Source organism: Oncorhynchus kisutch, linkage group LG17 (genome assembly GCF_002021735.2).
Source record: "Oncorhynchus kisutch isolate 150728-3 linkage group LG17, Okis_V2, whole genome shotgun sequence".
Taxonomy (NCBI): domain Eukaryota; kingdom Metazoa; phylum Chordata; class Actinopteri; order Salmoniformes; family Salmonidae; genus Oncorhynchus; species Oncorhynchus kisutch.
This window is the reverse complement of record NC_034190.2, coordinates 4,973,190-4,989,964: the sequence shown is the minus strand read 5'-3', so window position 1 is coordinate 4,989,964 and position 16,775 is coordinate 4,973,190. Positions and strand designations below refer to the sequence as shown.

At 45.5% G+C, this 16,775-nt stretch overlaps 1 protein-coding gene across 1 annotated transcript; it reads left to right on the top strand.

Annotated features, from left to right (window-relative positions):
* The first annotated feature begins 312 nt into the window (after positions 1 to 312).
* Positions 313 to 10,640, top strand: LOC109884259 (uncharacterized). The gene is made up of 6 exons (XM_020476247.2): positions 313 to 553; positions 2,661 to 4,766; positions 7,931 to 8,139; positions 8,778 to 8,985; positions 9,374 to 9,498; positions 9,675 to 10,640. The coding sequence occupies exons 1-6, from the start codon at positions 551 to 553 to the stop codon at positions 9,730 to 9,732; spliced, it is 2,709 nt and encodes a 902-aa protein (XP_020331836.2). The 5' UTR covers positions 313 to 550; the 3' UTR covers positions 9,733 to 10,640.
* Positions 10,641 to 16,775: the final 6,135 nt, after the last annotated feature.

Sequence of the window (16,775 nt, the reverse complement as noted above, 5' to 3'; positions counted from 1 at the left end):
CTGTCAAAGCGTTCTAATTTGCATTCTCATGGAATGTAACTGTCATGGAACATTGGTTCCAACATGGTGCCAATTAAATGAAGGGGAAAAAATGATCTATAGCTGTAGTCTGTGTGTCCTCTGGGTCCTGGTCAAATGTAAATGCACTACTCAGGGAATTGGGTGCCATTTGGGAACCAACTTATATCTATGACAGAGCCAGACCACTCTGTCTCCTCTTTCTCCCTACAGACAAGTGTTTATTAATACATGTAAACCGAATCATAGTCGCCAGGGCAACGCATAGCAGCCCACTGACTGGTGGAGAGGAGGCAGAGTCAATCCTCTCTCTCGCTATCTCTTTCTTTCACCCTGTCTCTTTCTCTCTCTCTCTCTCTCTCTCTCTTTCTCTCTCTCTCTCTCGCTCTCTCTCTTTCATCTCTCCTTCCTTTCTCTCTTATCCTCCCCTCACTCTCTCTTCTCCAGACCCACTGTCTCAGTTTCATCTTGTGGATATACTGTCTAAGGACGGAGGAGAGGAGAAAAGGATTGGAGAGAAAGTATCTGCTGAATGGTAAGTTTATCAAACATATCTAATAACATCAACTTCAAGTCTGTGCGTTTTTTTGAGATCGTGGTCAAACAGCTACTTAAAGTGTGTTTCTGGATCGGTTTTCAGAGTGTTTATCTGTAAAGCAGAGACACAGTTATTTATGTCCTGATAAAGTAGTTGTTTGGTCAATGCAGGTTTGTACCTCTCTGAATCTGAATAATCTGCTGTAGGGCAGTTTGTTGGCAGTCAACTGTAGGGCAGTTTGTGGGCAGTCAACTGTAGGGCAGTTTGTGGGCAGTCAACTGTAGGGCAGTTTGTGGGCAGTCAACTGTAAGGCAGTTTGTGGGCAGTCAACTGTAAGGCAGTTTGTGGGCAGTCAACTGTAAGGCAGTTTGTGGGCAGTCAACTGTAGGGCAGTTTGTGGGCAGTCAACTGTAAGGCAGTTTATGGGCAGTCAACTGTAAGGCAGTTTGTGGGCAGTCAACAGTAGGGCAGTTTGTGGTCAGTCAACTGTAAGGCAGTTTGTGGGCAGTCAACTGTAGGGCAGTTTGTTGGCAGTCAACTGTAGGGCAGTTTGTGTGCAGTCAACTGTAGGGCAGTTCGTGGGCAGTCAACTGTAAGGCAGTCTGTGGGCAGTCAACTGTAAGGCAGTTTGTGGGCAGTCAACTGTAAGGCAGTTTGTGGGCAGTCAACTGTAGGGCAGTTTGTGGGCAGTCAACTGTAAGGCAGTTTGTGGGCAGTCAACTGTAAGGCAGCTTGTGGGCAGTCAACTGTAAGGCAGTTTGTGGGCAGTCAACTGTAAGGCAGTTTGTGGGCAGTCAACAGTAGGGCAGTTTGTGGGCAGTCAACTGTAAGGCAGTTTGTGGGCAGTCAACTGGAGGGCAGTTTGTACATGCACATAAGTGGGAGACTCATGACGGAGGCTCTGTAGGAATGTGTCTTCTCCAAGCGCACCCTGCCCAGGCAGGAAGAGAGAGACAGCTGGTGAGAGACATGCTGGTAACTGTCCATCCTAGGACACCGGCGACACTGCAGAGAGACTGGCACTGAAAACAGTGGTCCTCACGTATTCACATATTTTAAATGTACATAAATTGTACATAAGAGGGGTACAGAGGGGTACAGAGGGGTACAGCTAGGTAGTTTTCCAGAGTCCATTCACAGGTTACAAAAACTGACACAGTGTATGACATAGGGAGTACTTGTATACAGCAATGGTTTTCTTTTGAGTTAGCAGCTCATCCCAAACATTTTGGGGGGGGGGTGGTTTGCCTCTAAAGACTGGTCCTGACAAGAACAGATGGTTTTGTTTAATTGGTGGGTTCACAAAAAAACACTAAAACGTCAACAACGAGTCCAGTAATAAGTAATAAGTGAGTCTTACAGAATAGGCTAAAGCTAGCTCCGGCTAGCTTAACGAGCCGAGTCATTACAGCTAAACACCGAGCTTAGTCTTCCTGACGCAGTATGAATAGTTTGTCCATCGACTGGTACGTGACATGTTAGGACGATGTACTCTGTAATGTACTCTATGTCATAACAGTTGCTAAAGCGTTAGAGCCAGAGGCTACAAGCCAGGCTAGAGGGTGTCACAGTGTTTCTGTGAATGCCTGTGTATTAGGATACAAGTCAATGTGTGTCCCCATAAGAATAAGAGTAAACGCACATAGTGTGTGTGTGTGTGTGTGTGTGTGTGTGTGTGTGTGTGTGTGTGTGTGTGTGTGTGTGTGTGTGTGTGTGTGTGTGTGTGTGTGTGTGTGTGTGTGTGTGTGCGCGTGTTTGCGTGTGATCCCAGCTGTCAGTTGGTGCTAGGCTAGGGCAGCTGTCCCGTGGTGACTGACGTTCTTTAGGCTTATTGCTGTAATGCACCCCGCCTCACCGTAACCCCTACCCCGCCTGGCCCCTTCCTCTGTTTCCAGCTGACTAAAACATCCTGATCGAAGACAACACCACCCCAGTCTGTTGAATGTGTTTCAACCTGTAGACTCTGTGGTTAGCATGTCTGTCCGCCAAAACAAACTGTTTCCTATATGGTCGCAGCTGGCTTTTTCTACAATATCACATTATTAGGTTTACAATATTACTCACAACTTCTGTTCACTCTTCATCTTCCTCCTCTTCATCACAGGGTATGGAAGACCAAGAGACTGAGCTGCCGATGGTCCCGGAAATCTGCTTCGATCCGCTGTTCATCGACGAGGAAGATAAGTATGGGGACGATGGTGTTGAAGAGGAGACAGGCGCTTCATTCCAGCCTCTACTGGGAGTTACCGGTACAGACACAGTCCTGACGGGCTCAGCTCACAGTCAGTCCTCCCTATCGGATACCTGCAAAGAGACACACCTGGATGAGACACAAGCCCGGTTCAAGGACATGGACACCATGTTTAGAAGTCGTGTCGGAGAAACGACAGACTCTTTTGGGTCTCACCTGTCGACGACGGCCCAAATTAACACACACCTTAGTGGGTTAGGACAGATCCAGCCACACCTTAGTGGGTTAGGACAGATCCAGCCACACCATAATGGGTTAGGACAGATCCAGCCACACCTTAGTGGGTTAGGACAGATCCAGCCACACCTTAGTGGGGTAGGACAGATCCAGCCTCACCTTAGTGGGTTAGGACAGATCCTGCCACACCTTAGTGGGGTAGGACAGAACCAGCCACACCTTAGTGGGTTAGGACAGATCCAGCCACACCTTAGTGGGTTAGGACAGAACCAGCCACACCTTAGTGGGGTAGGACGGAACAAGCCACACCTTAGTGGGTTAGGACAGAACCAGCCACACCTTAGTGGGTTAGGACAGAACCAGCCACACCTTAGTGGGTTAGGACAGAACCAGCCACACCTTAGTGGGTTAGGACAGAACCAGCCACACCTTAGTGGGGTAGGACAGATCCAGCCACACCTTAGTGGGGTAGGACAGATTCAACCACACCTTAGTGGGTTAGGACAGAACAAGCCACACCTTAGTGGGTTAGGACAGATTCAACCACACCTGAGGGAGATGGATGACCTATTGAAGAGTTGTGAGGACATGACAGGTGTCTCCATTGCCTCCTGCCTGTCCACCATGTACACAGACACACACCTGTCTGGACCAGCTCAGAACCAGAACCAGTCAGACATACAGAAGATGGTTGCTATGATGGGGAGCTGTGGTGGTAATGAGTGTCACACAGGTGGATCCATCCTGACCTACACAGACACACACGTGGAGGAGTCTAGAAACCTGTGCCAAAGTCACCTGAAGGAGGTGGAATCCATTTTGGATCAGAGTGGAGCCACAGGAGCCGCTGTCCAGCCTCAGTTGCCTCCTCTTACCGCCGCAGGCACTCAACTGAGTGGCACTATGGCTGAGTATCAGACCGAGCTAATGGCGATGCTGGCCATGTTAGAGAACTGTATGGAGGAGGCAGGGATTACCTTTGACCCTTTAGAGTGGACTTACCCTAGTTTACCCAAAGGATACGGCCAACCCAACCCCAACATGAAAAAGGTAACACAAGACAGACACATGGAGAGAGGAGTAGCAACACAAGGGCACAAGGAGTCTGTGGGATGTGTGGATATGAAGCCATATTTGGGAAGTACCTTTGGCCAATTTGAGCCCCCAAGCTACCAAGCTATCTCCACAGAAAGACACTCGGATGAGTTAGGAGACTGTGGAGATACACACACAAGAGGGTCCATGTCCACGGTGGTGTGTGACGAGGACACAGAAGGACACATCTCCGGTGTTTCTGTGGGGGACACAGAGGCTCACATTATCTGGGGTCAACAACTAGAGACAGGGCTAGGAGGGGTGGAGATGAGGGGATCCGTGCAGGAGTTGGAGGTGCTGGGTACTGCGCTAGAGGGGTGCATCGAGGAGGTGGAGAAACTGGAGAAGAGACGGAATGAACTGATGGGAGAGCTGCAGGCACTGAGAGAGGAGAAGACGGGGACAGAGGAAGGGAGTGAAGGAGGGCAGGCGGCACAGTTAAGCCAGGTGCTGAATATTGAGGCAGACGGGAGGAGGGAGGCGCGGATGAGGGAGTGGCAGTCTTTGAGGGCTGAGAGGAGTGAGGAGGAGAGGAGGCTGTCCAGTGTGCGTCTGGAGAGGCAGGGTCTTCAGGAGGAGATGAGGAGGCTGAAGAGGAGGCTGTTCTCTGTCGCCAGGGAGTGTGCTCACACCCAGGTCACCCTGGCAACCCAGCAGCGTGAGGTTGCCCTGCTAAAAAAAGAACAGGTAGGGGCTGGAGTGTTCTTCTGACCATTCCAGAACTTTCTGAGTAGCCATGAAATGTCTGGGTGTTCAGGATATACATCAGTATCCACTACACTTCTGGGTGTTCAGGATATACATGAGCATCTATTAAAGTTCTGGGTGTTCAGGATATACATGAGTATCTATTAAAGTTCTGGGTGTTCAGGATATACATGAGTATCTATTAAAGTTCTGGGTGTTCAGGATATACATGAGTATCCATTACACTTCTGGGTGTTCAGGATATACATGAGTATCCATTACACTTCTGGGTGTTCAGGATATACATGAGTATCCATTACAGTTCTGGGTGTTCAGGATATACATGAGTATCCACTACACTTCTGGGTGTTCAGGATATACATGAGTATCCACTACACTTCTGGGTGTTCAGGATATACACGAGTATCCACTACACTTATGGGTGTTCAGGATATATATGAGTATCCATTACACTTCTGGGTGTTCAGGATATACATGAGTATCTACTACACTTCTGGGTGTTCAGGATATACATGAGTATCTACTACACTTCTGGGTGTTCAGGATATACATGAGTATCTACTACACTTCTGGGTGTTCAGGATATACATGAGTATCCATTACACTTCTGGGTGTTCAGGATATACATGAGTATCTATTAAAGTTCTGGGTGTTCAGGATATACATGAGTATCCATTACACTTCTGGGTGTTCAGGATATACATGAGTATCCACTACACTTCTGGGTGTTCAGGATATACATGAGTATCCACTACACTTCTGGGTGTTCAGGATATACATGAGTATCCATTACACTTCTGGGTGTTCAGGATATACATGAGTATCCACTACACTTATGGGTGTTCAGGATATACATGAGTATCCACTACACTTCTGGGTGTTCAGGATATACATGAGTATCTACTACACTTCTGGGTGTTCAGGATATACATGAGTATCTACTACACTTCTGGGTGTTCAGGATATACATGAGTATCTACTACACTTCTGGGTGTTCAGGATATACATGAGTATCCATTACACTTCTGGGTGTTCAGGATATACATGAGTATCTATTAAAGTTCTGGGTGTTCAGGATATACATGAGTATCCATTACACTTCTGGGTGTTCAGGATATACATGAGTATCCACTACACTTCTGGGTGTTCAGGATATACATGAGTATCCATTACACTTCTGGGTGTTCAGGATATACATGAGTATCTATTAAAGTTCTGGGTGTTCAGGATATACATGAGTATCTATTAAAGTTCTGGGTGTTCAGGATATACATGAGTATCCATTACACTTCTGGGTGTTCAGGATATACATGAGTATCCACTACACTTCTGGGTGTTCAGGATATACATGAGTATCCACTACACTTCTGGGTGTTCAGGATATACATGAGTATCCATTACACTTCTGGGTGTTCAGGATATACATGAGTATCTATTAAAGTTCTGGGTGTTCAGGATATACATGAGTATCTATTAAAGTTCTGGGTGTTCAGGATATACATGAGTATCCATTACACTTCTGGGTGTTCAGGATATACATGAGTATCCACTACACTTCTGGGTGTTCAGGATATACATGAGTATCTACTACACTTCTGGGTGTTCAGGATATACATGAGTATCCATTACACTTCTGGGTGTTCAGGATATACATGAGTATCTACTACACTTCTGGGTGTTCAGGATATACATGAGTATCCATTACACTTCTGGGTGTTCAGGATATACATGAGTATCTACTACACTTCTGGGTGTTCAGGATATACATGAGTATCCACTACACTTCTGGGTGTTCAGGATATACATGAGTATCTACTACACTTCTGGGTGTTCAGGATATACATGAGTATCCATTACACTTCTGGGTGTTCAGGATATACATGAGTATCTACTACACTTCTGGGTGTTCAGGATATACATGAGTATCTACTACACTTCTGGGTGTTCAGGATATACATGAGTATCCATTACACTTCTGGGTGTTCAGGATATACATGAGTATCTATTAAAGTTCTGGGTGTTCAGGATATACATGAGTATCCATTACACTTCTGGGTGTTCAGGATATACATGAGTATCCACTACACTTCTGGGTGTTCAGGATATACATGAGTATCCATTACACTTCTGGGTGTTCAGGATATACATGAGTATCCATTACACTTCTGGGTGTTCAGGATATACATGAGTATCCACTACACTTCTGGGTGTTCCAGCACCTTTTTAATTATTATTATTTGTATTTAACCAGGTAGGCCAGTTGAGGCCATTTGAGGCCAGTTGAGGCCAGTTGAGGCCAGTTGAGGCCAGTTGAGGCCAGTTGAGAACAAGTTCTCATTTACAACTGCGACCTGACCAAGATAAAGAAAAGCAGTACGACAAAAACAACAACACAGAGTTACACATGGGATAAACAAACATACAGTCATTAACACAATAGAACAATCTGTATACAGTGTGTGCAAATGAAGTAAGGAGGTAAGGCAATAAATAGGCCATAGTTGCAAAGTAATTACAATTTAGCAGATTAATACTGGAGTGATACACGTGCAGATGAGGATGTGCAAGTAGAAATGCTGGTGTGCAAAAGAGCAGAAAAACAAAAACAAATATGGGGATGAGGCAGGTAGTTGGGCTATTTACAGATGGGCTGTGTACAGCTGCAGCAATCGGGTGTCCATATACCTTCTGAGTATCCATGAATCTTGTGGGTGTTCCAGCACCTTCTGAGTATCCATGAATCTTGTGGGTGTTCCAGCACCTTCTGAGTATCCATGAATCTTGTGGGTGTTCCAGCACCTTCTGAGTATCCATGAATCTTCTGGGTGTTCCAGCACCTTCTGAGTATCCATGAATCTTCTGGGTGTGCATTCTGTGCTAGACAACCTTCTGAATGTTCCTAAACCATCAGTATTCCAAAACCTTATGCGCATTCTAGAACCTTCTTGAGTGTTTTGTATATCCTGAACCCCCAGAATATTGTATGAGTGTTCTAGAGTATTTCAAATGTTAAATGTTCTAGAACACTGAGTGTTCCAGAACCCTCTGCTGCGTTCATCAGAGCTCAAAAGGCAATGCAGGTTATTCTCTCTCTCTCTCTCTCTCCGTCTCGCTCTCCGTCTCGTTCTCCGTCTCTTCCCCAGCTGGAACTTGACGCAGTGATCATCAAGCTGACTGAGGAGGTGTCTCAGCTTCGCTCCACCCACCAGTCCCAGCTCTCCACTCTGCAGTCCCAGCTCCAGACCCACAGCCAGACACCCAACCCCATAGAGGAGATGACCCAGAGCAAGAGGAACTCCTGTGGGGAGTTACAGCAGTACCTACAGGGGGGGCTCAAGGCCCTGGAGGAAAGGTATTCTCTCTCAACATTGCCAGGCATTATCATAACTCAAAGGTGGTCTCTAGTCACGTATGGCACTAGGATTGACACAGCAATTATGAGGTATGCACTTATCATGATTGGTACTATGATCATGAATTATATATCATGATACCAAATTCCAATAGCCCCGGTATTGTTATTTTACTGCTGCTCTTTAATTATTTGTTATTCTTATCTCTTTTTTTTTGGGGGGGGGGGGTATTTTCTTAAAACTGCATGGTTGGTTAGGGGCTTGTAACTAAGCATTTCACTGTAAGGTCTACTACACCTGTTGTATTCAGCATTTCACTGTGAGGTCTACTACACCTGTTGTATTCAGCATTTCACTGTAAGGTCTACTACACCTGTTGTATTCAGCATTTCACTGTAAGGTCTACTACACCTGTTGTATTCAGCATTTCACTGTGAGGTCTACTACACCTGTTGTATTCAGCATTTCACTGTAAGGTCTACTACACCTGTTGTATTCAGCATTTCACTGTAAGGTCTACTACACCTGTTGTATTCGGCGCATGTGACAAATACAATTTCATTTGATCCCGTACATAGATTTGCAGATGTTTTGTCAGGTGCACTGAAATTCATTATCATCTCTCCTCCTCCCCCAGGTATGAGCCAATGCTGCTGGCCCTGTTGAAGCGGAGGGAGGGGACGTCAGAGGCCCTGGTGAAGGCCAGGCAGCAGGCCCAGGAGCTGAGGGCCCGCCGGGGGCCCCTGAGGGAGGAGGGACAGAGGCTGGGGCTGCAGAGAGCCTGCCTGGAGGAGAGACTCAAACTGACGGAGACACACAGGAGAGAGGACGTGGAGCAGTATAAGGTATGGAGGGATGAAGGGAGAGATGGAATGAGACACACAGGAGAGAGGACGTGGAACAGTATAAGGTATGGAGGGATGAAGGGAGAGATGGAATGAGACACACAGGAGAGAGGACGTGGAGCAGTATAAGGTATGGAGGGATGAAGGGAGAGATGGAATGAGACACACAGGAGAGAGGACGTGGAGCAGTATAAGGTACGAAGGGATGAAGGGAGGGATGGAATGAGGGAGAGGTCCAGTAGATAGGGTTGGAATTACAAGGCTGTCCAAGACACGCTCATAACAAGGCACCTCCAACACACACAGAGACATAGATTAGAACGCCAGTCTTTCAATACACTATAAACACTAATGTCAGGTTTATGAAACCTTGTCTCCCTCCCCACAGGAGACAGTGGACATGCTGGAGGAGACTAGCAGAGAGCAGAAGATGGAGCTACAAATTCAGAAGAGGAAAACCAAGGAGATGGAGGAACTGAGAGACAGTCTTACGAAAGAAGTCTACCTGTACAGGTGAGACAATTGACCGTTTCAAGCTCCTAATTCAACCTTTCCGGAATTTACCAGACAGCCAACAAATAATATCAGCATTGGCTATTAAAATCAGTTCACTAAAATTATACATCATTAGCTTATAACATGGTTAACATGTTGTCTGTAATCTGGTGCTTTTTTTGTTCTCCTTACAGAGGCATCGTCGAGGACCATAACAAGAATGATCTAACCAGTGTGAGGGAGGAAACATGACCACTGGGACTAATAGAAGTCAAATATAATATGACTGTACATATCATTAAGAACACCTTCCTATTATTGCTTTGCAGTTCTTGACACAAACCAGTGCGCCTGGCACCTACTACCACACTCTGTTCAAAGGCAGTTACACATGTTGCCTTGTCCATTCACCCTCTGAGTGACACACATCCATGTCTCAATTGTCTCAAGGCTTAAAACTCCTTCTTTAACCTATCTCCTCCCCTTTCATCTACATGTCTCCTCCCCTTTCATCTACATGTCTCCACCCCTTGCATCTACATGTCTCCTCCCCTTTCATCTGTATGTCTCCCCCCCCCCCCATCTACATGTCTCCTCCCCTTTCATCTACATGTCTCCTCCCCTTTCATCTACATGTCTCCTCCCCTTTCATCTACACTGATTGAAGTGGATTTAACAGGTGACATCAATAAGGGATCATAGCTTTCACCTGGATTCACCTGGTCAGTCTATGTCATGGAAAGAGCAGGTGTTCTTAATGTTTTGTCCACTCAGTGTACGTCAGTTTTAGGTAACGAGACGAACTGCCCTTTGTCTGTACACAGTCACTTCTAATATAACCTTCTTTACAAGTAGACTTTTCAGATGCATTGTGTGTGTATTATCTGGAACGATAAGAGAGAGACATTGACAAGGGAAAAAGAAAGATGGCTGTTTCGTACACTGACAGCTGAGTTACCAATCAGGTTTGGAAAGCGGTCTCTTAATTAAAACACCAAAATCTCAACAACATCATTATCATTCTATATTTAGACATTGTTAAACATCTGTAGAGCAGAAGGTTCTGGAACAGTCTGAAGATAGATGTGATTTTTGTATTCTTTATAGAGAGCATTGCGGTCATGAATAATACAAATAAAAGGGTGTTGTGTTCTTTTAAACTGTAAACTATCTTGAGTGTTGGTGAGGAGTTTACTGCCATTAGTCAGAACACAGGGCCTGCCTTCCCAAATGGCACTCTATCCTCTACGTAGTGCACTACTTATGACCCTGGCCCGGTGTCAGGGAACAGGGTGCCATTTGGGAAGGCCCAAGCAGCGAGAAGGAAGGTGTGCATATAAGGGCAAACATGGTGGAATGTTTTAAACAATGACAGAAGCTAATGGAGTGAGTTTTGAGCCCAGGGGATATAGAGACTAATGTTCCAAATGGCTCCCTATTCCCTGTGTCGTGCACTACTTTCGACCAGGACTTATAGGGAACAGGTGTACCATTTGGGACACATGTAAATAGGGAAGATATCACCTTACACACTTATTAATAAAGCTATGGCCAGCATCAGACAGTTGTTTTTTTTAAAGCAAACATGCAAAGAGGTAGGTTTAAAAATAGTCACTTTCTGTATTTAATAAGATGACATTAGTCATTTGTATGTCTCTCCCGGTCTGTGATTATCAACCGAGTGACTAAAACATGTTCAAAGGATGCTCATTCAAATGATGACATCAGAAATAGCAACGGTATTACTATTAACTTGGTCTGGGATCGGCCTTAATGGCCTAAATGGGACATTGGGGGTCCTGATACACTAAATGGAACATTGGGGGTCCTGATATACTAATGGGACATTGGGGGTCTTGATACACTAATGGGACATTGGGGTTCTTGATACACTAAATGGGACATTGGTGGTCTTTATACACTAATGGGACATTGGGGTTCTTGATACACTAAATGGGACATTGGTGGTCTTGATACACTAATGGGACATTTTCCAACTGAGACACCCTGGTGTTTTAAACAGAAACTGCTCTGACTTGTGTGTTCCTGACTCACAGACCAGCACCTGTGTCTCACAATGGGCCACGGTCTCAGTGGAACTGCTCTGACTTGGTGGCCGAGGTCTGACTGGTACTGTTTCTGCTGGCATTTACATAACCACAGCGAACTGTGGACAATGGTTAACCGAAAAACCTTCCATGGTTAACATCTTGTCACCAAGCAACTGATATATGATCTCTAGTTTGTTCCCTCCTCCTAAGTCGTTAGTGTCACCCCGCTGATGTCAAACACAGGTCCCCAAAATATAACATATAACACTGGAGTCTCAGGGGGAAAAGGTCCGTAAGTATGGAGTGGGGTAATGGAGAGCTTAGTTACAGGAGGTCTGTTGAATGGAGAGGTTAGTTACAGGAGGTCTATTGAATGGAGAGGTTAGTTACAGGGGGTATATTGAATGGTTACAGGAGGTCTATTGAATGGAGAGGTTAGTTACAGGAGGTCTATTGAATGGAGAGGTTAGTTACAGGGGGTCTATTGAATGGAGAGGTTAGTTACAGGGGGTCTATTGAATGGTTACAGGAGGTCTATTGAATGGAGAGGTTAGTTACAGGAGGTCTATTGAATGATGAGGTTAGTTGCAGGAGGTCTATTGAATGATGAGGTTAGTTACAGGAGGTCTATTGAATGATGAGGTTAGTTACAGGAGGTCTATTGAATGGAGAGGTTAGTTACAGGAGGTCTGTTGAATGGAGAGGTTAGTTACAGGAGGTCTATTAAATGGTGAGGTTAGTTACAGGAGGTCTATTAAATGGTGAGGTTAGTTACAGGAGGTCTATTGAATGATGAGGTTAGTTACAGGAGGTCTATTGAATGGAGAGGTTAGTTACAGGAGGTCTATTAAATGGTGAGGTTAGTTACAAGAGGTCTATTGAATGATGAGGTTAGTTACAGGAGGTCTATTGAATGATGAGGTTAGTTACAGGAGGTCTATTGAATGGAGAGGTTAGTTACAGGAGGTCTGTTGAATGGAGAGGTTAGTTACAGGAGGTCTATTGAATGGAGAGGTTAGTTACAGGGGGTCTATTGAATGGAGAGGTTAGTTACAGGGGGTCTATTGAATGGTTACAGGAGGTCTATTGAATGGAGAGGTTAGTTACAGGAGGTCTATTGAATGATGAGCTTAGTTACAGGAGGTCTATTGAATGATGAGGTTAGTTACAGGAGGTCTATTGAATGGAGAGGTTAGTTACAGGAGGTCTGTTGAATGGAGAGGTTAGTTACAGGAGGTCTATTGAATGGAGAGGTTAGTTACAGGGGGTCTATTGAATGGAGAGGTTAGTTACAGGGGGTCTATTGAATGGTTACAGGAGGTCTATTGAATGAAGAGGTTAGTTACAGGAGGTCTATTGAATGATGAGGTTAGTTACAGGAGGTCTATTGAATGATGAGGTTAGTTACAGGAGGTATATTGAATGATGAGGTTAGTTACAGGAGGTCTGTTGAATGGAGAGGTTAGTTACAGGAGGTCTATTGAATGGAGAGGTTAGTTACAGGAGGTCTATTGAATGGAGAGGTTAGTTACAGGGGGTCTATTGAATGGATAGGTTAGTTACAGGAGGTCTATTGAATAGAGAGGTTAGTTACAGGATGTCTATTGAATGGAGAGGTTAGTTACAGGAGGTCTATTGAATGATGAGGTTAGTTACAGGAGGTCTGTTGAATGGAGAGGTTAGTTACAGGAGGTCTATTGAATGATGAGGTTAGTTACAGGAGGTCTATTGAATGATGAGGTTAGTTACAGGAGGTCTATTGAATGGTGAGGTTAGTTACAGGGGATCTATTGAATGTTGAGGTTAGTTACAGGGGATCTATTGAATGGTGAGGTTAGTTACAGGATGTCTATTGAATGGTGAGGTTAGTTACAGGAGGTCTATTAAATGGTGAGGTTAGTTACAGGAGGTCTATTGAATGGTGAGATTAGTTACAGGAGGTATATTGAATGATGAGGTTAGTTACAGGGGGTCTATTGAATGGAGAGGTTAGTTACAGAAGGTCTATTGAATGGAGAGGTTAGTTACAGGAGGTCTATTGAATGATGAGGTTAGTTACAGGAGGTCTATTGAATGGTGAGGTTAGTTACAGGAGGTCTATTGAATGGTGAGGTTAGTTACAGGAGGTCTATTGAATGGTGAGGTTAGTTACAGGGGATCTATTGAATGGAGAGGTTAGTTACAGGAGGTCTATTGAATGATGAGGTTAGTTACAGGAGGTCTATTGAATGATGAGGTTAGTTACAGGAGGTCTGTTGAATGGTGAGGTTAGTTACAGGAGGTCTGTTGAATGGTGAGGTTAGTTACAGGAGGTCTGTTGAATGGTTACAGGGGGTCTATTGAATGTGAGGTTAGTTACAGGAGGCCTATTGAATGGTTACAGGGGGTCTATTGAATGGAGAGGTTAGTTACAGGAGGTCTATTAAATGATGAGGTTAGTTACAGGAGGTCTATTGAATGATGAGGTTAGTTACAGGGAGTCTATTGAATGGTGAGGTTAGTTACAGGAGGTGTGTTAACAGCCATGTCCCTGGTTCTTATACTAGGTAGTGTGTGTGTGTGTGTGTGTGTGTGTGTGTGTGTGTGTGTGTGTGTGTGTGTGTGTGTGTGTGTGTGTGTGTGTGTGTGTGTGTGTGTGTGTGTGTGTGTGTGCTTGGTAGAGGAGAGAGTCAACACATTAACAGTCATGTCTCTGGTTCTTATACCAGGTAGAGGAGAGAGTCATCACTAGTTTACCATTATCTATGTCCACAGATGATATTAAAGAACATGTGAAGGGAGACAGAGTGATTGAGGCCAAAAGGGTTGACCAATAGGAAAGAGGGTCGAAGAAGCGAAAGCCATTCAGCGATGCTGAGGTTTGAGAAAGTCTTGCTGGGAAATGTACAGATCGGATTCCTGAGTTTCAATGTCAGAGAATTTGTCCCAGTAGGATTTTTATACATATATATATTTTATTGCATTTTCTTAGTAGAAAATAATTAGGCAGACCATGACTGATCGCACAGTAACCATGACATCACAGAAGATAAAATAAGAGCTCACTCCAAGAGGAAGACGATGATGCGAAGCCAGTAAAAGTATACTCCAAAATCTTTGGGTGATGTTTTCATACGATTCTCCACTGATTACAAACGTTTTAATTAATACAATTTCTGTGTTTCTCAGAATCAAGTGATTACAGACATCACACCGAGTACAACCTATCTAGCTTGTGAAATTAGAAAACACAACTCGCTGGAAGCAACCAACCAAGCTCCAGAACCTGTGTTGTGTAGTTGCACTAGATGGCCAGCAGAGGGTAGCAATGTATCAGAAATGTGTTTCCTCTCTCCTTGAACATTTGTGGTAATTCAAATCAAATCAAATTGAATTAGTCACATGTTCCTAATACAACACCTTACAGTGAAATGCTTACTTACAAGCCCTTAACTAACAATGCAGTTTTAAGAAAAATAAGTGTGGGGGGGGGGGGGACAATGCAAATAGTCTGGGTAGCCATTTGATTAGCTGTTCAGGAGTATTATTGCTTGGGGGTAGAAGCTGTTAAGAAGCTTTTTGGTTCTAGACATGGTGCTCCGGTACCGCTTGCTGTGAGGTAGCAGAGAGAACAGTCTATAACTTGGGTGACTGGAGTCTTTGACCATTTTTAGGGCCTTCCTCTGACACCGCCTGGTATAGAGGTCCTGGATGGCAGGAAGCTTGGCCCCAGTGATGTGCTGAACCTTACGCAATACCCTCTGTAGTGCCTTGCGGTCAGAGACCTAGCAGTTGCCATACCAAGCAAGCAGTGATGCAACCAGTCATGCTCTCGATGGTGCAGCTGTAGAGCCTTTTGAGGATCTGAGGACCCATGCCAAATCTTTTCAGTCTCCTGAGGGGGAATGGGTTTTGTTGTGCCCTCTTCACGACTGTCTTGTTGTGTTTTGGACAATGTTAGTTTGTTGGAGATGTGGACACCAAGGAACTTGAAGCTCTCAGCCTGCTCCACTACAGCCCTGTTGATGAGAACGGGGGCGTGCTCGGTCCTCCTTTTCCTATAGTCCACAATCTAACTATAACTAGGCTAGTCATGATGATGTATTGGTTGATTTAACTATAACTAGACTAGTCATGATGATGTATTGGTTGATCTAACTATAACTAGACTAGTCATGATGATGTATTGGTTGATCTAACTATAACTAGACTAGTCATGATGATGTATTGGTTGATCTAACTATAACTAGACTGTATGTGTAGCAGGTAGCCTGGTGGGTAGCAGGTAGCCTGGTGGGTAGCAGGTAGCCTGGTGGGTAGCGGGTATCCTGGTGGGTAGCAGGTAGCCTGTTGGGTAGCAGGTAGCCTGTTGGGTAGCAGGTAGCCTGGTGGGTAGCAGGTAGCCTGTTGGGTAGCAGGTAGCCTGGTGGGTAGCAGGTAGTGCTGTGCACCTGGTACTCCTTGTTTGTTGCCGTGCACCTGGTACCCTGCACCTGGTACTCCTTGTTTGTTGCTGTGCACCTGGTACCCTGCACCTGGTACTCCTTGTTTGTTGCAGTGCACCTGGTACCCTGCACCTGGTACTCCTTGTTTGTTGCCGTGCACCTGGTACCCTGCACCTGGTACTCCTTGTTTGTTGCCGTGCACCTGGTACCCTGCACCTGGTACTCCTTGTTTGTTGCCGTGCACCTGGTACCCTGCACCTGGTACTCCTTGTTTGTTGCCGTGCACCTGGTACCCTGCACCTGGTACTCCTTGTTTGTTGCCGTGCACCTGGTACCCTGCATCCTGGTACCCTGCACCTGGTACCCTGCATCCTGGTACCCTGCACCTGGTACCCTGCATCCTGGTACCCTGCATCCTGGTACCCTGCATCCTGGTACCCTGCATCCTGGTACCCTGCATCCTGGTACCCTGCACCTGGTACTCCTTGTTTGTTGCCGTGCACCTGGTACCCTGCACCTGGTACTCCTTGTTTGTTGCCGTGCACCTGGTACCCTGCACCTGGTACTCCTTGTTTGTTGCCCTGCATCCTGGTACCCTGCACCTGGTACTCCTTGTTTGTTGCCGTGCACCTGGTACCCTGCACCTGGTACTCCTTGTTTGTTGCAGTGCACCTGGTACCCTGCATCCTGGTACCCTGCACCTGGTACTCCTTGTTTGTTGCCCTGCATCCTGGTACTCCTTGTTTGTTGCCCTGCATCCTGGTACCCTGCACCTGGTACTCCTTGTTTGTTGCCCTGCATCCTGGTACCCTGCATCCTG

Excerpts from the sequence above, each read along its gene's own strand:
- LOC109884259 (XM_020476247.2), top strand. Across the intron at positions 8,986-9,373 it reads AGGACGTGGAGCAGTATAAG|GAGACAGTGGACATGCTGGA; the intron begins GTATGGAGGGAT and ends CCCTCCCCACAG. Across the intron at positions 9,499-9,674 it reads AAAGAAGTCTACCTGTACAG|AGGCATCGTCGAGGACCATA; the intron begins GTGAGACAATTG and ends TTCTCCTTACAG.